Here is a 23,289-nt window from a genome sequence, read left to right as displayed (position 1 = left end):
TTGAGTGACATTTAAGCAAAACAGCTTTCATTTCTTATTTTGTGAACAGCCTATTGTAGACTTTCATGCTGTTTGAAGAGAACAGAATTTGTTGTTTTTCTGCAAGGAAATCCAAGAGGTAAGATGTTGCTGATGTGTTGGCAAACAACTGTGCATGTATTATCATTCAAGGATGGAAAGTGGGTAGGTGTATCTGCCCATCATTTTCTGGGATTTATCCCAAAACTTCTTTGTTGTTAGTTGCTCTTGTTATGGAAGATGTGTACTAGATCCAGGATTCCTTTTGACTCTGATGACAGATGTGTATTGGTTGGCAGGCTTAAAAACAGTGAGGGTTTCTTTAGTGAGATATCTGCAGCAAATATTTCAAGTGCTTTTCACTGTTCAATCAGCATTCCACCATGGCTTAGGGAAGAGTGAAAACCACCTAGATGTTTTAGGAACTGCAGTCGCATGATTCATTGTATTGCTGATAGATCAGCTGACTACTATAGAAGCAAATTTTGCTAAGGAAAAGTGGGGTGAGTCAGTCAGCTTGCTCGATTTCCTCATCTTTATATCCGTGATACAGTACAAGACTGTATCACTGCAAAAATATGAATATCATAGAGAAGTGATCACTCTAAAATAAGCTGTCATCAGTTTCCCACTTAAGTAGCGGGAGAAGTGAGGGTGAGCATACATTTAAGTAAATGACAGTGAATGTTGAGGTAGATATATGGAAGAGGGTGTTTTTTTTTTTTTTTTTTTTTTTATCCTCTGTGCTGTATGTTCCATTATTTTTTAATTAGTGGACTGTGTTGCTTCCTGTATTTAAGAGGGAGAGATTATTTTTGTCAAGCATATACCCAATAACTCTTCTCTGATGATAGCATGGACACTACCCCATAGCACACTGTGTAAATTTATATCCCCATTAAAAGTAAAGAGGATGGTGACTACAATGTGACATCATCAGTCATACCACAGCAGGAGGGAAATAGATGCAGCATATTGTTATACGAGATCCAAAGGAGAGTCAGATGACAAATGCTTCTGAGTTTGCATTGCGGACTTGCTTAAAGGGGGATATGGTTGCTCACAAGGATAGCAATTCTTCCAATAGGCAGTCCCCCCCACCACCCAGTTCTGCTCTTCATGAATGATTGCTACATTTTATAATGTCAGACAATGACAAAGACTTCAAAGTATGTAAATAACTATTTGAGAACATTGATCAAGTGTAAACGGATAAGTATTTTAATACCAACTAGTTTCACCAAACTTAAGCTGTTGGCATCGTCAGAGTACAAGCACTGAGGTTAAAACATATCACAAAATAGATCTTAACTGTAAATTCAAAAAATTACAGTTACAAACTAAAATAGCATTGAACGTGAATAATACACATATCGCGTGTACATGATTTACTAGTTGTTGCTAAGGAACGTTGTATAGTTAGCATTAAAGTTCATTTCTTGTGTGTTCAGAGATCTAATTAGGGTTTTCCGTATCTCTGTAAGTATTAAACCTTGGTTCCTGTTAAGGTTATCTGTAGTGCATGCGACTGTGGCTGCTTCTTTAAACATTTGAGAGTGGTAGTCTTCTTCTATGTAAGGGGTGCAACTTTTCTCCTACTCAATGATGTGGTTTGTTATGGAGAAATGTGATGACAGGCCTGATATGTCTTGTTTGTTGTTTTTAACATAACCAATGTATTCCTGCCGTCTAATCTCGAGGCTTCTCGAAGTCTGGCCGATGTAACTTGAACCACACGAGCATGGGATATCGTAGACTCCAGCATACTTATAGAAAGAATGGGTATCTTTTGGAGATCGTAGTAGTTTACGAATTGTTTCTATAGGTTTGAATGTCACTCTTATTTTGTGTGGTTTGAGGAGATTAGCAAGCTTGTTAGAGATACTGCTCACATACGGAATGGGGATTGTTGTAATATATTGTAATACAACTTTTAATGGGGATATAAATTTACACAGTGTGCTATGGGGGTAGTGCCCATGGTATCATCAGAGAAAAGTTATTGGGAAGTTCGTTCTCTTTGTGGTGGCTCAGAGAAAAGGATCTTGTCGACGAGTCTTCATGGGTTCAAGGCGAGGTTATTAGATATCAATGTTAATTCATCTTGGAGGTCCTTTTCATCTGTTGTAATGCTGACAGCTCTTTCTCTTTTCTTTAGTATGTGTACTATGCTGAGTCTATCAGTGTACAGGAAACCTATGAACACAGGACGTTATCTACATTTCAGCTCCTCACACCACATTTCTCACGAACTCAGCATAGTACACATACTAAAGAAAAGAGCCTGTCCACATTACAACAGATGAAAAGGACCTCCAAGATGAATTAACATTGATATCTAATAACCTCACCTTGAATGGCTATCCAAGAAAACTCGTCAACAAAATCCTTTTCTCTGTGCCACCACAAAGAGAACGAAAAGACATTCAATATATTACAACAATCGCCATTCCGTATGTGAGCAGTATCTCTAACAAGCTCACTAATCTCCTCAAACCATACAAAATAAGAGTGAACATTCAAACCTATAGAAACAATTCGTAAACTACTACGATCTCCAAAAGATACCCATCCTTTCTATCAGTATGCTGGAGTCTACAATATCCCATGCTCGTGTGGTTCAAGTTACATCGGCCAGACTTCGAGAAGCCTCGAGATTAGACAGAAGGAACATATTGATTATGTTAAAAACAATAGACAAGACATATGAAGCCTGTCATCACATTTCTCCATAACAAACCACATCATTGAGTAGGAGAAAAGTTACACCCCTTACACAGAAGAAGACTACCACTCTCAAATGTTTAAAGAAGCAGCCACAGTCGCATGCACTACAGATAACCTTAACAGGAACCAAGGTTTAATACTTCCAGAGATATGGAAAACCCTAATTAGATCTCTAAACACACAAGAAATGAACTTTAATGCTAACTATAGAATGTTTCTCAGCAACAACTAGCAAATCATGTACACGCAATACGTGTATTATTCATATTCAATGCTATTTTAGTTTGTAACTATAATTTTTAAAATATACAGTTAAGATCTATTTTGTGATATGTTTTAACCTCAGTGCTTGTACCCTGACAATGCCAACAGCTTAAGGTTGGTGAAACTAGTCAGTATTAAAATACTTATCCGTTTACACTTGATCAATGTTCCCAAATAGTTATTTACATTAGTTCTGTGATCAAGAAAATACACGCTCATTATTAATAGACTTCCAAGTATGTTTCCTGTAGGAAAAAGCACATTCATTTGTACTTCTGTAAGAGAACAAACTATATTTGTAATGCCAGATTATAATGCTATACTCTCTATGGCACTAGTTATATTGTTTTATCTTCTTGTGGAGAAGAGAGACATTCCTGCCATCTATTAATGGGTCTGGAAGCATGTCTTTGATCCTCTGTGCTGCATATTCCATTATTTTTTTACATTATTGGACTCTCTTGTACCATTTATGGCATGTTGTCAGGAATGAGCCAATATTGATTTTTCATTTATGTCCTTATAAGAGACATTGTGCAAATACCATTCGGGAATGTAACTGTGAGAAGGTATCGTCAACATAAATGTTAATATTTCTACTGATACTTTCTTTGCCATTCCCTTCTCAATGGAGGATGGTTTACCACTAGATGTTGCTACATTGTTGGTATATTGCTTAGCTACTTATGATAGGAGATTCTCTGTTCATTTTTTATTTTTGGATCTCCTTTTCATCCTTTCGCCCTTGGCATACTCAGGAGTACACTAGGTGTTTTCTCTCACGATTGGCATTTCAGTGTTTTGCTCTTACAATTTTTGTTCTTGCGAACATTATTGCTTCACTGATGGCAGAGCCACAACAACAAGTTTAAGCATGACATTCTTCCGACATTTAAGACAATGCAAGGGGTTTGCGATATGGGCCTTAACAAGGCAGTTTAGACAGTCTGTTTTCACAGATGGTCATTTAGGTATGATGAAAGTAAGGATAATATTCCTGGTTGGAAATACGACGGTGGTCTGGAAAGTTCTTGGCCTAACAATGAAAAAACAAATTCATAATTTCAAAATTATTTTATTTTTCAACATAATCTTTCTTAAGACTACATTTATTACAGCGATGCTCCAGCGCCATTATCACGTCCCTGTAGTGGTTCTCAGCAAGCAAGGCTGCAAAATACCCCTCTACAGCTGAAATCACCTCTTGATTAAAAGAAAAAACAGTGACCAGCAAAGAAGAGTTTTAGTTTTGGGAAAAGATAGAAGGCAGAGACAGCCAAATCTGGGGAATAGGGTGGATGTTCCAACAATTCATAGTGCAGATCCCTTAATTTTTCCATTGCCAAGACACCTTTGTGCGCAGGTGCAGGTGCAAACCGGGAATTTTTTCATCTAGCCTGGTTAAAAGATCAGAATAACATTCCACGGTTATTGTTTTACCCTTTTCAAGATAATTGATAAACAAAATGCTTTTAGCATCCCAAAACACTGATTTCATGATCTTTCCTGCCAATGGCACTGACTTTGTCTTCTTTGGTGCTGAACAACCGGCTTCTATCCACTGTTTTGATTGCTGTTTGGATTCTGGTGTGTAATGGTGAATCTAAGTCTCATCCATAGTAATAAATCGACACAATAAATCAGTTTTATTCTTGTTAAAACGCTCCAAGTACTCATGTGAAAATCTCTGATTTTCACATGAGTGCATTTTTGATCTGCTGTGAGCAAGCATGGCACCAATCTTGCGCAAAGTATTTTCATTTGCAATTCTTCATGCAAAATATATCCTACACGTTCTTTTAGAATGCCTATAGGTCTCAGCAATTTCACATAGTCTGACTCGCCAGTCATTCAATACCATATTATGTACTTGATTAATGATTTCTAGGGTTGTTACACTTTATTTACGTCCTTCACGTGGATCATCTTCAAGGCTGGTATGGCCACTTTTAAACTCGGCAGCCCATTTCTTAATTGTCGAAAATGAAGGAGAAGAGTGTCCATAAACTTTTATGAACTTAGAATGAATTTCTATTGGCATTAAACTTTCTCTTACAAAGAATTTTATAACCGCATGATACTCAATTTTATCCATTTTAATGGATACAGATAACACTTTTGCTTCAGACAATTGTATAAAACAAACTATTCGATAGAATGACTTGCAATTTCACATGGATGCTTATGACAGATGTACCAACTTAGGGAAAAAAAAATCTTACTGATAGTGTTGCCATCTATGGTCAAGGTCGAGAACTTTACAGATGACCCTTGTACGTGACCATCCTATGTGTGAGTATTTTTCTCATCGCTGTCATTCCATGTTCTTTCATTTCAGAGCAGATCTCTTCATCTGGTATATTGAGGATATCCTACTCGGATATTACGCTTTTAGAAAAGTTTAGTTTCGTGTTGGGGATGGCAATTGAAGCAGCAACACAATCTGTTGCTGCTTCAATAAGAATAGCAACTGAACAGAGATTTTCAACTGATTTTGGAGAATTTGTTAGCCCTTCTGGATGAAGAAGGGTGATGGAAGCAATTTGGTGACAACAATGATTGCTCCATAATTAAACTGGAAAGACAGCAGAACACTGTGCCTTTTGGTTAAAAAATATCTGGGTTCTTATCATAATGAGAGGAATCTTTATATGGGGTTTTTCAACTGAAGATAAGTTGGTCGATTGCATGTGGAATCAGGGGTTGTTCTCCCAGAAACTTGGGTTTTACATCCATGTGCAAGCAAATTGGCCAGAAGAACACATGAAATTTACAGACAAAAAACTTTCATTATGTGCACCTCCTGCAATGAGTCCTTGAACTCTATGGAACTATCATGTCCCAAGTGAATATTTGCTAGTTGAGTGCAATATTCAGGAGGTTAGTATTGTTATTGCTGTCCATGATGTTTCCTGTTGATGTTGAATTGTTTTTGAACTCAGCTGTAGCTTGAGAGCATCTGCTAAATAAGAAGATGGAAAAATAATTCATTCTCAAGAGAAAGTTGATTTAGTGCCAGACTCCCAACCTACCCATAAAACACACAGATGCCTACTCTCTTGGCAAGCAATGACTACACTCAGGAGTTAAATGCGAGGATTATTCTGGATGTCATACTGATACAGGAAAAACTTTGGGTCCTGTACCCAGACTACAAGGAAGGAGACTTACACTGCAACACTGTTGACTCTTGCAGGCAAGTCCACTAGCCAAATGATCCTGGTCAGCCACCCAGCACTGCCTGCCTTGTCGAAGATGGATCCAATGCTTTACTGCAGTATTTGCCACATGGTGGTCTGAAAGATAGGATAATAAAAAAGACTAAGGAGAAGCAGGGTGAAAAATTTGGGAAAAGTATAGTACAATAATAAGAACAAAAATGGGGTGAATACTATCACTGGGAGATTCCCCACCACCACCACAAACAGGTGCCTCACATGCAGGGGTCTCCAGAATTCTTTAACTAAACTGAATAAAAGTCACAACAAATTTAGCATGAAAATCTGCAATAAAAAGACCAAAACTATGAAATTATTATGTAAAATTAGCTAAACAAATCTCATGGGAAGATTCTGGTAAGAACATAGAAAATAAATATCAGGAAGGTGGCAAAATATTCTAGAGGCTGTTGAAAAAGCTCAGAAATGGAGGATAAAGTGCTGTAAAAGAAATTAGAGATGATAAAGGTGACATGAAAACTGGAGAAAAATATATCCTTCATGGGTAGAGTAATTACTTCAAAAAATTGCTAAATGAAACAAACAGTGACAGCACAATGGTAAAAAACACTCAACAGGCATACACATCCATACTTGAAGTAGGGAAAAAAACATCAAAAGCCTGAAATGTGGAAAGGCAGCAGGAGTAGATGATATTCGAACCAGAAATGGTCAAGTATATGGAGGTATAAAAGTCATACAGTGGCTGCACTGCATAGTTCAGAAGGCCTAGACAGAGGGACGAATTCCAGATGATCGGAATAGAGATCTCATAGTACCCATTATAAAAAGGGAAATAAAGCTGCATGTGAGAATTACAGAGGTATTTCTCTCCTGAGTATTCCTGATTTATGCTAGTATAAGCTTGAGAAACAGCTGAGAAGGATTGTGGAAAGGCAGCTTGGTGAGGAACAAGTTGAATTCAGGCCAAATAGAGACTGTCGGAAAGAGATTTTCATTTTATGACAAGTAGTTGAGAAATCATGGGAATATAACAAAGATCTGTATTTAAGTTTTGGAGATCTGGAAAATGCATATGACAAGGTGCCAAGAGAGAAGCTATTTGAAATACTACAGTTCTATGGTGTCAATGGAACATTATATCCAGCAATACTTAGTCTTTATTTGAGTTGTAAGTTAGCAGTTAGGATTGTAAGAAGCATAAGAAGATTTTTTAGTATTAAATCTGGTGTCAGACAAGGGTGTATATTACCCTCTGTTATTCATTATCTATATGGATCACATTATGAAGGAAAGTGGTATTAAACCTGTTATCAAAATTGCAGATGTTAATCTCAGCTCTTTAATTTATGCAGATGATATTATACTTCTAAATAAATCCAGTACAAGTCTGCAAGATTTCCTGACTAAATTGAATAATTTTGATAACAGATATGTACGAAAGTCAGCAATAACAAGTCAAAGACAATGAAATTGTTGATATTGATGTTTTCTCCCTGGTGCAGGACACCAGAGTGTACAGAGGATTTGAAATTGGAAGTGATCACTATTTAGTCTTGAGCAGGATAAAATTGAATTTCATATTGAAAAGAATAACATGTAAGAAAGTTTTAAAGCGAATAAAAGTTGAGCAGCTCTCAGATGTGAACTGTAGACTAAAATACAGAAATATTATTGAAAAGAAAATGAAAGAGTTTGAGAACAGGAATCAAACCTTGGAGATTCAGTGGCAAACTCTGAAGAACACATTGATTGATTCTGTCAGAAAGGCATGTGGTGAGGTTGTGTGCAAGGATAAAAAAATCAGAACTCCCTGGTGGACACAGGAAGTTAAAGAGGCAGTGAAGGAAAAGAAGAAAGCATATCAAAAGTTCCTGGCAAATAAGTCAGCTTTTACTCTTACAGAATACAGAAACAAATGTAAGAGAGCTAAACAGTGTGTAAAACTAGCTAAACAAAAGTCATGGGAGGACTTTGACAAGAATATAGAAAATAAATATCAAGAGGGTGGCAAAATATTCTAGAGGTTGTTGAAGAAGCTCAGAAATGGAGGAAAGGATGCTGTTAAAGGAATTAGAAATGCTAAATGTGACATGAAAACAGAACAAAAAGATATCCTTGGAGTAATTACTTTGAAAAACTGCCAAATGAAATAAACAGTGCATATGACAGCACAGTGGTAAAAAACACTGACCAGGTATGCAGTCAGGAATACATATCCCTACTTGAAGTAGAAAAAGCCATCAAAGGATTAAAATGTGGAAAGGCAGCAGGAGTAGATGATAATCAACAAGAAATGCTTAAGTATGGTGGTATAAAAGTCTTACAGTGGCTGCACTGCATAGTTCAGAAAGCCTGGACAGAGGGATGAATTCCCGATGATTGGAGTAGAGCTCTCATAGTACTCATATATAAAAAGGGAAATAAAACTGCATGTGAGAATTACAGAGGTATTTCCCTACTGTGTGTTCCTGGCAAGTTCTATACAAGTATATTTGAGAAATGGTTGAGAAGAATTGTGGAAGAAAGGCTTGGTGAAGAGCAAGCTGGATTCAGGCCAAATAGAGGCTGTCAGGATCAGATCTTCACTTTACGACAAATAGTCGAGAAAGCATAGGAATATAACAAAGATCTGTATTTAAGTTTTGTCGATCTGGAAAAGGCATATGACAAAGTGCCAAGAGAGAAGCTATTCAATACGCTGCAGTTATATGGTGTCAATGGGGCATTATATCAAGCAATACTTAGTCTTTATTTGAGTTGTAAGTCAGCAGTTAGAATTGAAGGAAGTACAGGAAGATGGTTTAATGTTAAATCTGGTGTGAGACAAGGATGTACATAATCCCCTCTGTTATTATCTATATAGATCACATTATGAAGAAAAGTGGTATTAAACATGATATCGAAATTGGAGATGTTAATGTCAGCTCTTTGCTTTATGCGGATGATGTTATACTTCTAAATAAATCCGCTACAAGTCTGCAAGATTCTCTGACTAAATTGAATAGCTGTTGTAATAGATATGGTATGAAGGTCAGCAATAAAAAGACAAAGACAATGAAAATAGGCAGAATCATTGAAAATATCAACTGTGTTGTGAATGGAGAACCTGTGGAACAAGTAAAACATTTCAGCTATTTAGGCACTTTTTTTACTGAAGATGGTAAATTAAATATAGAAATAGACAACAGAATCAGCAAAGCTGGTATGGTGGGAAGTCAATTGAATAAATTCATATGGAATAAGAGAGAAATTAGTCGGAACACTAAATTAGCTGTATACAAGACAGTGTTCAAACCAGTTTTAACTTATGGATCTGAGAGCTGGGTCAGAAGTAAAACACTTGACCAAAGACTAGAGACCACGGATATGAGAGTCCTGAGAAAGATTAGATGCATGAACAGATGGCATCAATGGCAGTATCATATTAAAAACGAGGATATTAGGAAAGAACTTGACATTGTCAGCATCCAGGAATGCGTTAGCAGAGCTAATCTCAGGTGGTATGGTCACTTAAACAGAATGGGCGAGGAAAGATTAGCAAAACAAGTGTTCTCTGCCAGGTTGGCAGCAAAACGACCCAGAGGAAGACCAAGATATAGGTGGATTGATACGGTATAAAGTGCTTTAGACGATAGAAATATAAGATCTGATAATGTTGGAGTGTTGACAAGTAACAGACTGATTTGGAGAAAAACTGTAGATAGGAAATTAATACTGATGTAATTTTTTTCATGTAGTACTATCATATCCTGTACACCCCTTGAGGGTACATGGCAGGAATTTGATGATGATGATATTAGGCAACATTTTTAGTGAAGATAAATTATATATGGAAATAGATAATAGAAGAAAGCAGAGCTGGTATGCAGTGAGGAATCAGCTGAATAAATTTAAAAGGACTAAGAGAGATATTAGCTAAAACTATAGGTTAGGTGGCGCTAGTGTCCTTGGTGAATGTGGAGGTCGTGTTTAGTTAGGCTAGAAAATGTGTTTTTAAATTTAAATATAGTGTGGCTTTTTTGTCTTAAATTGTGCTGCAGTTGTGCATCGGTTAGATACAAGTGTCCTTCAGTGGTGTTATTGTTTGGAACTGTGTTGTATATATTGTGTTTTCGCTGCCATTTGTTTTACTACTTCAACGTGTAAAGATGGCGTCCAACAAGAAATGTACGTCAGCGGCACGGAGGACTTCTACACGAAAGGCTGGCTCAGCATTAGATTTTTCACAATGGGTGCAATGCGGAAACTGCTACATGTATGCGCCGAAGAATGTGGAGGATCTGTGGTCGGTCTGGCTAAATGAGAGGAACGAAAATGTCGATGTATGTGAGAAGTGTCGGGATAGGCTGGAGCGTTTAGGAATGGAAGCTGACATCGGACCATAGTGGAAGAATTTTGATGGAAGTTCACGAAAATGAAAAATGACCATCTTCTGCATGAGGAATTGGAAGTGCTCAGTAAGGAGATATTGGAAGTTAAAACTGAGTTTAATGTGTTAAACAGAGAAATTAGGACTATAGAGATTACTGAAGATGAAGTAACTAGAACAGGATTACGTATGGGAGTCTTTGGTGAATGATGCAGTAATAAATAGTATGGGAGTGATTGGGAGTCAACAAAATAAAACCACAAGAGGTCTAGAAGAAACGAGATGTCATGAGAGTGGGGGGTAAGTAAAAGAGCACTGAATAATGAAACTGGGAGAGTCACGCTGAATAGCGTAGAAAATGAGTCCATGAGTGATGCTTGTGTGGACTTAAATGAAGTTAAGAATCGTAAGATATATGGTGATTCTATGATTAAGGGTATGGAGAGTGGTATGCCCGAGGAGTGCTTGGCTGGTGGGACAATAGAAAGAGTGGCTTTAGCAATAAAGAGAGGGCATGAAGCAGACAAGATGATAGTTATGGTGGGTACAAATGATCTGAGTGGTGGTATAAATCGAGTAGCAAAAGATTTAAGAACATTGTTAGATATTGTGAAGAGGAAAAGTGTCAATGGGAGGATAGTGTGTGTGTGCTGCCTCGTTTTGACAATTACGAGTTAAGTAGACGAGCGATAATAATGAATGACATGATAGCAAGAATGTGCAAAAAAAGAGGTCTGGAATTTGTTGATGTTTGGAGCGTGTTTGAAGGAAAAAGACAGTGGTATGCTAGAGATGGGCTGCATCTGAACATGGAAGGACATAAGCGATTGAAGAAGATACTGTTTTCTGAATAAGTTAAAGTAATTGGGTAGGGAAACTAATATTGAAAAGGTTTGGTGTAAGAGAGAGAAACTTTAGCACTGATTGTATATTTATTGATCCTTATTCGCAAAATAAATTGCAGAAGAGAGGGGGATAAAAATCAGCAAGGGAATACTGAAATTAGTAAACTTTAGAACTCATATATCAGTTCTAAAGCCAGTACAAGAACTAGAGGGAATCTGCAATTTTTGTATACCAATGCAAGAAGCAGAAATAAGAGAGAAGAATTTTTGGCATTAGTCAGTGCAATCTCACCAAAAGTTGTAGGCATTAGTGAAACTTGGCTGTCAGTAGATGTGGTCACTGGAATTGAATGTGATGGGTACAGTATTTTCAGGGAGGATAGAGAAGATAAAACAGGGGGAGGAGTAATGTTAATGATAGCTGATGTGTTGCAGCCAAAGAAAGTAGTATACCAAGATGATAGACATGTGAATGAGAGTTCATTTGAGGCGATCTGGTGTGAAATAGTGACCAATGCAACCAAATATACAGTTGGATGTTGCTATAGGCAAGGGAGTACAGGGAGAGATATTGAATTCATGCATCAGCAAATTAGTGCGATGAGTGCAGGTTTAGTGATTATTATGGGGGATTTTAATTACAGTGATATCAATTGGAAGGAGGAAACATCTCATAGCAAAAAGGAAATGGAGTTCATACATCTTCTATGAGATAATTACTTGAAACAGCACATGGTGTGAGAGCGTTGGACCTAGTTATTGGTTCAGAGGATATATGCATAAGTAAGGTGTCCTCGTTACCTCCAATTGGTGAAAGCAATCATGTGGTATTGACTTGGGAGGTTGCAAAATCTGTGGATTTTTCTGTTAAGAAGGGGTATGTACGGTACTACAGGTTAGGCAATTATAACAAGCTTCGGAGTGAGCTTGCAGCCATCCCATGGCAGAACATATTGCAGGGGAAAGATGTTAGCAGTACATGGGATAAAATCAGCGGGTATCTGAGGAAAGCAATATCAGATTGGGTCCCCATGGTCAAACAAGGCAGGCATTAGATCATCAGTTCCCAAAGTGAACGGTACCATCCCCCAGTGGGCGCTGAAGCCTTCTCGGGGGCTATAGTGGGATCAGAAGCATTTGGGGGCATTCAGGCGGTCTAGGGATCGGTGGCTCTTTATAGAAGAAATTAATAACATATATTTAAAAATTAATTATTTTCGTGATTTTGCAATTAAATAATCATTTAAATATTGAATTTTAATTCATTTTATGCCGGTCTTACACGATCAATTTTTTTATCAATTTTCTATTTCAATTTTTTTATCAATTTTCTATTTCAATTATTTAATCATTTGAAAATTTACCATGTCAGATAGAAATAGATGTCAATTTTCTATGTCAATGAGAAAATTGAACGTGTCATACAGGATATTTTAACTTCTATTTTTTATATACCAAAAAAATTTAATCATTTTTTGCTAATGTAAAAATTGATCATGCCATACAGGCTTTAGTCTATCCATGCAGCAGACGAGTCTTAACTAGTAGTATGTCGGTCAACTATTACGTAGTTGACTGACATACTACTAGATCGCAAACAATCAATGCATGCAAGTTGATTCGGGCTAGATTTCAAATCTATAAATACCAGTGATTTAGGAATAAGTTTCATTATTTTTTGTGTGCTTTGCCAACAATCATCAGTCGAAAGTGTGATAGATAAGTGGAGTCATACAAAGTGTAAATTAAATCTTTTATTTTGTGAATATTTTTGCAAATTTTATTACTTTATTATGTCGACAGTACAGTATTGAGTATTTGAAATATGGTTTTATTCAGTCTCAAATATTGAAATATGGTTTTATTCAAACTGTTATAATGGGAGCATTACAAAATTTATGTCTTGCAAAATGGGCGGTGGCCCGAAAAAGTTTGGCAACCTATGCATTAGATGGATGAGCAGTAGTATCAAGCTTGATCTGCAAAAAAAGAAAATGTTACAAGGAGAAAGGCAATCAGTATAAGGCTCAAGATAGGAAGGTTACAGCATAGTAAGAAAAGCTAAATCAGATTATGAGAAGACCTTAGCCAAAGAGATCAAGAGTAATCCCAAAGAGTTCTTCTGCTATGTGGCAAGTAATAGGAAGAATGACTTTGGAAGGATAACTTTAGTGGCTGCTGATGGTATTGAGGTGACAAAATCAGATGTAATAGTCGAGTTACTGAGTGATCACTTTTCAAAAGTCTATCACCCAAGTGAGGATATCTCTGTACCTGTAGCAATAACTAATGTGAGAATCGAAGCTAAGAAATCAGAGGTATTTAATACATTGCAAAATTTAAATGCAAACACTGCTGTAGGTTTAGATGGAATATCAGCTCGGGTGTTGCATGAATGTTCAAATGAATTGTCAACTCCTCTTACTTTGATGTTTAATTTAAATATGAACTCTGGTATGGTCCCTAGGGAGTGGAAGTTAGGCAAAGTGGTTCCTTTGCAATCACCATCTCAGGAGTAGTGGTAAAAGTATTGGAAAAGTTGGTTAAAGACAAAATTCAAGAATGGGTGGATCAGGATATGATACTCTATAGAGGCCAACATGGTTTTGTTAAAGGTAGATCCTGCCTTAGCAATCTACTAACTTTTCATAATATAATGACATCTGAGTTGGACAAAGGAACTGGCTACACAGTAGCACTTCTGGATTTTGCTAAGGCTTTTGACAGGATACCCCATAGAACACTGTTACACAAATTGGAGCAGATGGGGATGGATATTAAATTGGTGATATGGATAGGAGAATGGCTCAGGGAGAGATACCATAAGGTGGTGTATGGAGGAGCAGAGTCCAGAATGAGGCAGGTGACCAATGGTGTGCCTCAGGGCTCTGTGCTTGGGCCATTGTTGTTTAATTTGTATATAAATGATATAGGAAATGGCTTAAAGGGAGATATTCAGTTGTTTGCTGATGATGCAAAGTTGGGTAGCGCAATAAAAAATCAAGCTGATGTTGAAAGTTTGCAGGATGATTTAAATAAGCTGGTAAAATGGGCAAAAGATAATGGATATCAGTTCAATGTGGAAAAGTGTCAAGTCATGCATTTTGGGATTAAAAGATTACCAGCTGTGTACTACATTGATGGAAAGGTACTCCAAGAGATTGATGAGGCTAGGGACTTAGGGGTGTTGGTAGATAGGGAGATGAAGTTCAGAGGACATATTGCTAAGGTGTCCAAGATTGCACATAGGATTACTTGGTTGTTGAGGAACACACTGACATCCAGAGATAAAGAGGTTATTATTCCCCTTTATAAAGCGTTGATACTTCCACATTTGGATTACTGTGCTCAGGTCTGGTCACCTGGATTCCTTGGAGATGAGGAGGCTGTGGAAAGGGTTCAGAGAAGAGTGACTAAGTTGGTGAGTGATGTAAAAAATGCTCCCTACATTGATAGATTTAGAGCTTGTGGATTGCAGAGGTTGGTTGATAGGTGGAGAAGAGGGGATATGATAGAAACATTTAAATTACTGAAAGGTTTTTATAGGATTGATGCAGGGGAAATGTTTCAGCTGTGTGATAGTGATGAAAGAACAAGAGATCATCCCTGGAAATTAAAGAAGAATGTGGTTAACAAGGGTGTCAGAGCAAGGTTTTTTGCCTGGAAGGTGATGAATGAGTGGAATTCATTGCCTGACTTAGTTGCGAGCTCTTCGTCTGTAAACGAATTCAAGAAGAGATATGACAGATATTGTTTTGATAGTTTGGTTCTCCCGTGATGAGTCTACTGACTCCGTAGAAATACCCCACAACAATAATAAAACTTTAAACCAGCAGTATACAAACATCTGAGAGTTGGATAAGAAGTAAGACAGTTCATGAAGTCTACAGAGACCATAGACATGATAGTTCTGAGAAAAATGGGGGGGGGTTTGAATAGATTGTATTAATGGCAGAATCATATTAAAAACGAAGATATTCATATAGGAACTGAACATTTTTGACATTCATAAATGTGTGAGAAGAGCTAAATTAAGATGATATGGCCATTTAAAACAGAATGGGAGAGGAAAATTGAATAAATTAAACCTTATCATGTCAAACCGCCCTGGATATACAGGGCCCTAAAATTCACAAACAACCCCCCCAACACACACTTTTCGTTGAATAGTAGACAGCCCTGAATAGAAATTGACTAAACATTTATCCAAATCACTTTCATCCTTTACATGTATCTCTCTCTCTCTCCCCCTTATCTAATAAAATCTCTCTCTACATTTTAAAACATTAATAAAAAATCTAACTGACATCATGGTCAGTTTTGATATTAATTCACTAATGGACCTTTCACAGAGACCCTTGACCTCAATTAAGCCTCACTTACCCTAACATATGCAGTCTGAACTGAATCATTCAGATTCACTATATATGCAGGTTATTTCTTATGGAAAGGAAAAATATATCTGGATCTGCAGTGGGCTTCCCTCTTTCCTTCTTCCTCTACCAACTTAAACTTCTACCTAACACATGTGTTGAGGCTTAAGTGCTGTGAAGAATTGTATTTGTGTGTGTGTTGTTACAAAAAGTTTTTGTAATCCCCGAAGATGTCTCTGTGATGGAGAGGAAATTTTGGAAGTATTAAAATTAGTTTTAATCCTTTCTCGGTGCTGTTAATATTCCATTAAACTTCTAACATGAATTCTACATGGAACTTTTGAAAACCAAGAACACAAGCCAAAAATGGTCTGCCTGTGCTCCCAAAACCATTGGTTTGGGAACACAATCCCAGATGTAAGAACAATATTCTAAGCTTGGGCAACTTTGGAATTTATAATGTTAGGAATTGAGCAGAAGAGAAGTAATGTTTAGAATGAGAACGGATACGAGGCTTTTTGGCTTAAGAGAGACTGCGACTGTGTTTGTCAATATAGCCCCAGTATGAAAGTCATACCAAGAAAAAACTTATTAGAAGATGAGGCACTGTCTGTCTTTCTTCCAGGAAATAGGGCAGGATTGTGTCTTGGCAGCATTAAAATTTACTAAATTATCCTCACCTCTACTTGAGAACGGCTAGAAGATCAGTGTTTGAGGCAATGGCCACAGAAGATCTTGAAGCTCAAGAGTAATAGATTGTACTGTCATTGGCAAAGTTATGAATGGTATTGGATGTTAGCAAGAGATCACTGATGTGTAGGCGAAAGGGTGCAGGGTGTATGCACCAAGTCTTGGAGTGATCTAGAATTGATAGAGAAATGAGATGAGAGGATACAAGTCACTATGACATACAATGAATGCCTCGAGAGGAAGGACAATCCACTTACAAGGGCAAGGGGGAGACCATAAGATGATAAATTGGAAAGGTCATGGTGACAGACTTGAAAATATCATGAGCGACCACGTCAGATCCTCCAAATCTTTTCATAGCTTGTTTAAAAAGGTGGTTAAAGTTAACAAGGGGGTCTGCTGTAGAACAAGAATGGCAGCGTGCATATTGATGATCACTAATTAACTGATGGGACTCCAGGTTACTATCTGGAGACCCATCAGTTACTTCTTCATTAGTAACTTCTGTACAGATTGTTGATGATTAATACATTAATTATTAAAATGTTTTCCATTGTAACTGTGGTTACATTTAAATGGCTCCAGTGCAAACAGTCCACAGGTACTCATTGTCTGCATCCGTATTTGAACATCAAAGCAGTTGAGATGCAATGTACAAGAATGTCCTTAAATTGAAAAAATGACATTTTAGATCAGAATGACATATATCTTTTTTTCCTGATTATGCAGAGAAGCAGGATGTTTAATATAAGTTTTTAGTAATAATTGTTATCATAGATCAATTCCTCTTTGCAGCAGTCCTTTGTTGTCTTTGTCCTCAAACAGTGGAAACCTGCCCAGGATATCAAAGGATGACCTGTCAAAAACAGAAGTCACAAAGAAATTCTTTTTTCATCTTTAATAATATCATGGAATGTAGTTTGAAATTTAGCAAAAGTTAGTTATAATCTAGGAAGCAGATAACAAATGAACCATCCTTTGCACAGTTTAGGAGGTGGGCAGGTCTGGAAAGTTCTGATAAACACCTAGAACAAAATGATATTAAAGTAACTGATATAATCAAAATAAAGAACATACTAGTAGCAGAGTTATGAAGGTAACTTATGCATTTATATTCTTATATCCTCGTATGTTCTTTTCAGGCTCCCAAAATGCAAAACATTAGCTGTAAATTAAGCAATACCATTTATACTATACCAAAATAATATATAGTTATTTTAAATGTTATAATAACTACATTACCCTCCCAATGCATTGCTTAAGTATGCTCCACACACTAAAATCATTCCTAGAAAACATAGGAACTGGAAGCCGTGACCTAAAACAAAAATAAATAAACTCAAAATGCAAGTATACCAAACAACACAACTATGTACATTTAATACTAATGAAGCTTCATAAAATGAAATACACTACGCATTTGCTGTAGCAATAACAACCCAGATCAGACAAATAGTTTGTTACAACACAAAATTACTACAGCAAATTTAGGGAAAAAAAGACTACCCTATTCCCAGAAAATAAACACCCACATGTCACTGACATTCAGTTTGATTGCTAAAGCTTCTTGAACTATTTCTAGGTCTGTTGGGATTATCACTCACCTACCATCAGAAATTTGTCTTTGTTTTAATTCCATCTCCATGCATTGAATAGTCTCAAGTATTGGTAGCTAAGATTACTGAAGCATTTTAAAAACACTGAATAACATTTGAATGTGACTGCCCAACAAAGGATTGGGAAAAAACAATACACATTACACTTATCATTGCTTAAATCATTAATTCCAACAAGCACTCCAATCTCTTTTACTTTTCTGTTTTTCTATTATATTTGTCACATCTTTAATTTTTCACATCCCAAGAAGCTCAAAGTAACGATTCCTTCAGAAAGTACAAATTTCATGAATGAATCACCATACTATATTACATTCTAATTGACTTATCTTCTTGTTATCATATTATTCATTATTATCACACCTACTTTAGCACCTCACTTCCTCTTCTTGTTCTGGTCGTTTATCTTATTCTGTCTGAATTTCTTTAATTGATACGAATTTGATTAGTTTATAAAAAAACACCACGTATCAACCTAAAGATGTGCCCAAATTTAAATAGACAAAACATGTTATTGTTCATAGCAATATCCTGAAACTGATTCAGGACAAGAGTATACAGATCATATATGCTTAAGTATATAAACCTTATTGAAGGATAAATTATAGAGTTTGAAAAGAACCAAACTTTGGAGTCACTGGTATAAACTATAACATGCTGCTTTGTGTATGTTTTTGTTTGCCCAATCCAGTTATATGATCAATCTTGTTTGAAATCCAGCTAATAAACATCTTTTTTATAAAATAGGAAAGTTGGACTGAAGAAAATCAATCCAAAATCATCAGTCAAGGTACCTGAAGAGTTCGGTGTGGTTGTTGGCATTAGGAGAGAAGTTGCACGAGCATATGAATTTGGTAGATTTGCTGAGTCATTTGTATCCAAAAATTACCTTACTCAAATGGTTTGTATGTTTACCAGAATATTCTGTCATGTCAAGTATCATCTCCATCCAGGCTCAGCTAGTGCTTTATGTTTTTGAACAATGAATGTTGCAGTCTTTATTTTACTTGCTTTCATTTCTTCTTCCTAATAAATTTCTCATAATATGATCCATACAAGATATTTTTCTTTTCTGTATGTTCTTTATCAGTTCCATTTCAGTACACATCATCTTCAAAACCTTTTCCTCTATCCATGAGATCTTTAATGTTCTTTTATAATGTCCACATCTCAAAAAGCATTAATCTTTCTACTATCTTCCTTGGTTATTGCTTCTACTCCATGGAGAAAAGTAGATAAAATAAAGCATTTAATCATTTTTAATATATTTATTTATTATTACTTTTTTATTTCTCTGGATGTTACTATATTCCATTTCTGTTCAAGATTGATTTACTGTTCTCCTAATTTCTCTTTTGCATTTTCTATCCTATGCAATTAAATCTCTAAAATAAGATTCGATGTTCTGTAATTTGGATTTTTAACTTTGGGGTATAGTTTCTAAGAATATCTTATATATTTTAATTTTGGGGTATATGTTAACTATCAAAACTTTATTTATTTTTATTTTTAAATCGAATGTAAGGCCATATTTTTTATTCTGTGTGCAATCAATAATGAAGATCACTGACTTTTTTTCTCCTTTTTTTTTTTTTTTTTTTTTATCAACAAGCAAAAATTTCTGCAGTGTAGATATCAAACACAGGAGGAGAAAGCTTAAAATCTTTTTGTATTTCGAACATTTTTAACAATTCATTATAGATTTCTATGCTTGCTTGCAGTTTGGTTCTAATATATAATTAGAACCAAATGTAAATGTGTATTATTTTCTTTATCAATGTTTCTATTAATTTCTTATGGTGAACACTATCAAACACTTTATTATAATATATAAAGCAAGGATAAAAATCTTTTGGCATTTCCAAGTTTGTTTCTAGTATCATTCTGATATTTGAAGATACTATTCCCTCCTCTCTTGTTCCTCTGTTTTTTGTAAATCCATTTTGGACATGATTTATTTCATTTCCTGTTTTTCATTTTAATCTTTCTAATACAATTTGTAATAGTAATTTTATCACATGGCATAATAGGCTTACTGATAAGTAATGTTTACAATTTCCCTAGCTGTTTTTGCTATGAAGATGTTTACCAGGAACATATCCACTTTCACATGTATGGTTAAATAGTTTCTTTAGCTCTTCCATCCCAATTTCTTGTAAGGTCCTTCACATTTCTGTATTAATGTCATCTTGATCTGTGCCTTTCCTGTCTTCATCTGCTCTTTAGTTCTTAATATTTTTTTCTTTTGAACTCTGGTATTATTTCTCTCTCCTCATTTCTAAAATGTATTCAACCCACTTTTCTTAATTTCTTCAGTTTCAACTAACATTTTGTCATCATTGATCTAAATTTAAAATTCTGCGGGCTGTTCATTTTCAAGTTTGTTTTATTTCAGGAACTTCTATTCCCTTGAATTTATTATTAATGCATACCTATTTTGATCCGAGTCATTCTTTATGTAACTGAAATCCAGATGGGGTTTTTAGCATTTTATTAATCATACTTTTAATTCTGAAACAAATGGGATGTGCTCTGAGTCTATATCTGCTCCTGGGTATGTTTTTGTTCGCCCATTCCAGTTATATGATCAATCTTGTTTCTGATTTTGCCATATCTGGCCTTTTACAGGTATACAGTTATACATATATATATATATATATATATTTTTTGTTGTTGTTGAAAGAAAGGATTTGCTATTATCAGGTCATTTCGCTCATAAAACTCAATTAACTTTACACCTCTGTCATTCATATTACTAAGTTCAAAGTTACCAATTACTGTGGACACTCCTCTTCCTGTCGATCCAATTTTTGCATTCAAGTCTCCTATAATGATCAAAATATCTTTCTTTACTTGTTTATAAACTTTTTGTACCTCCTCATAAAACTCTTCAACTTCTTCATTAGAATGGTTATCATAGGAGCATGTACCTGGAAATACCAATGTCAAAAGTTTTTTTTTTTTTTTTGCAACTTTAGTTAGCATGATTTTTTCACTTACAGGCCAATATCCAAGAATATGTTTCAAAATTCCTTTATCATTATGACCTGGGTATGTTTTTGTTTGCCCATTCCAGTTATATGATCAATCTTGTTTCTGATTTTGCCATATCTGGCCTTTTACAGGTATACAGTTATACATATACATATATATTTTTTTTGTTGTTGTTGAAAGAAAGGATTTGCTATTATCAGGTCATTTCGCTCATAAAACTCAATTAACTTTACACCTCTGTCATTCATATTACTAAGTTCAAAGTTACCAATTACTGTGGACACTCCTCTTCCTGTCGATCCAATTTTTGCATTCAAGTCTCCTATAATGATCAAAATATCATAAAACTCAATTAACTTTACACCTCTGTCATTCATATACTAAGTTCAAAGTTACCAATTACTGTGGACACTCCTCTTCCTGTCGGCCCAATTTTTGCATTCAAGTCTCCTATAATGATCAAAGTATCTTTCTTTACTTGTTTATAAACTTTTTGTACCTCTTCATAAAACTCTTCAACTTCTTCATTAGAATGGTTATCATAAGAGCATGTACCTGAAGATACCAATGTCAAAAGTTTTTTTTTTTTTTTTTTTTTACAACTTTAGTTAGCATGATTTTGTCACTTACAGGCCAATATCCAAGAATATGTTTCGAAATTCCTTTATCATTATAACTTCAACTCTTATGCATTCTTAACTGCCTCACTAACCTTCCATTATGAGTTCATCAGAAGCATATCCACAGACATAATTTAGAATCTTTTCCATTAAATTCTCAAATTTTCTGATTTGGTATAATGCACTGACATTTCAAGTAGCTATTCGTAAGAGTCTATCAGTGGTTTTCAGAATATTAAATAATATTATTATCAGACTCCATGGAGTCAATGACTCTTTGCAGGCGGTCCTCCATTGTCTCCACACCCACCATGCTTCCAGGCAATGCATTGCAAACACCCACAACTCTCTGTGTAAAAAAAACCTACTCCTCACCCCTTTTGCTCCCACCCTCCTTATACAGCTTCCAGGGATAGCCTCTTGTTCTCTTCCTATCTCCATCCATTCTATGAAAAGAATCTATGAGAATTTATAAACTTGATATGCAGGAATCAGCTATTGTACATACATATTTATATGAAATATTTATTATTATTCTGTTGTATATCTTGAGCTTCATCTTTTTCTAATTTACAACCTATTGATTTTGAAATTATTGTACCATCATAGGTATGAATTTGAAATATCCATCAACCAATAAACAAGATTTGATTATAGTTAATTCTTATATCCATGACATGATAGTGGAATGGGCTGTGGTGGATGTTGTGAATGCATCTTCATTGAATGATTTTAAAGAAATATATATATTTAGCCTTCTAAAGCAAGCTGATCTTAGAAGAATTACAAATAATCAGTGTAATTCAGAATTGCTTATATAAACTGAAAGGGGACAAGTTCGATGCTGTTGGCACACTCTCCCTCAATGAGTCTTTGGACTCCCTGGAGATGTTACATAATAATAACCTTTCTTGTGAACATAAAGATTACTTCAATACTGGTTTTATTTATAGATTGATAAGAGTAGAATTGGAACTGCCTCTCAGATAAGCAGTAGTGATATAAAGAAAATTCCATTTAAAGAATTGAGGATCGAATTTCGATTCTTAATTCTCAAGACTGAACAACAATGCAAATAATAATAATAATAACAACAACCTGTACACCCCTTAAGGGGGTATGTCAGGAATTTGATGATGATGATAATAAACTAACTAACTAAATAAATAATAACATTTTTCCAAAACACCAAGTAATTTATCCACATAATGTATTATCTTTAAATAAGGATATTTTCTTTCTAAACTAATTTCACAGAGGATATATTAACATCTGATTTCATCTCATAGGGATGATACTAAACAATACACAAAAAGAAAGAAACAGCATTCATTCAGTTCTAGGAAAGATCTATAATTTTATTTGACCATAAAAGACATTTCCTTTGGGATGTGTGTGTGTATGCACGGGAGTACACATGTTGCTATTTTGATGATTGCATCCTCTTCCTCTCTCACTATTATTTTTCTCTAGTGGAAACCAATTAATTTCTGTCCATTCATTCATTCAAAACCTTTTTCAGATTGTTTAATCACACAATATGAAAACTGTCGATATCATCTGACTAGCATATTTTTATTAACAGAGAATT

The 23,289-nt window shown here is 35.5% G+C and overlaps 1 protein-coding gene across 1 annotated transcript in view; it reads right to left on the bottom strand.

Annotated features, from left to right (window-relative positions):
- Positions 1-23,289, bottom strand: part of LOC150094636 (oxysterol-binding protein-related protein 1-like) — a 714,206-nt gene that overhangs the window by 237,592 nt on the left and 453,325 nt on the right. The window contains exon 16 of the mRNA XM_090411347.1: positions 17,711-17,786. Coding sequence (XP_090267473.1) covers positions 17,711-17,786 — 76 coding nt within the window. The remainder of the gene's footprint in view (positions 1-17,710; positions 17,787-23,289) is intronic.

Source organism: Typopeltis vanoorti, chromosome 21 (genome assembly GCF_054136105.1).
Source record: "Typopeltis vanoorti isolate ZY-2024b chromosome 21, IOZ_Tvanoo_1.0, whole genome shotgun sequence".
Classification (NCBI taxonomy): domain Eukaryota; kingdom Metazoa; phylum Arthropoda; class Arachnida; order Uropygi; family Thelyphonidae; genus Typopeltis; species Typopeltis vanoorti.
The sequence above is the reverse complement of the archived record's forward strand: the minus strand, read 5'-3'. Positions and strand labels throughout refer to the sequence as shown.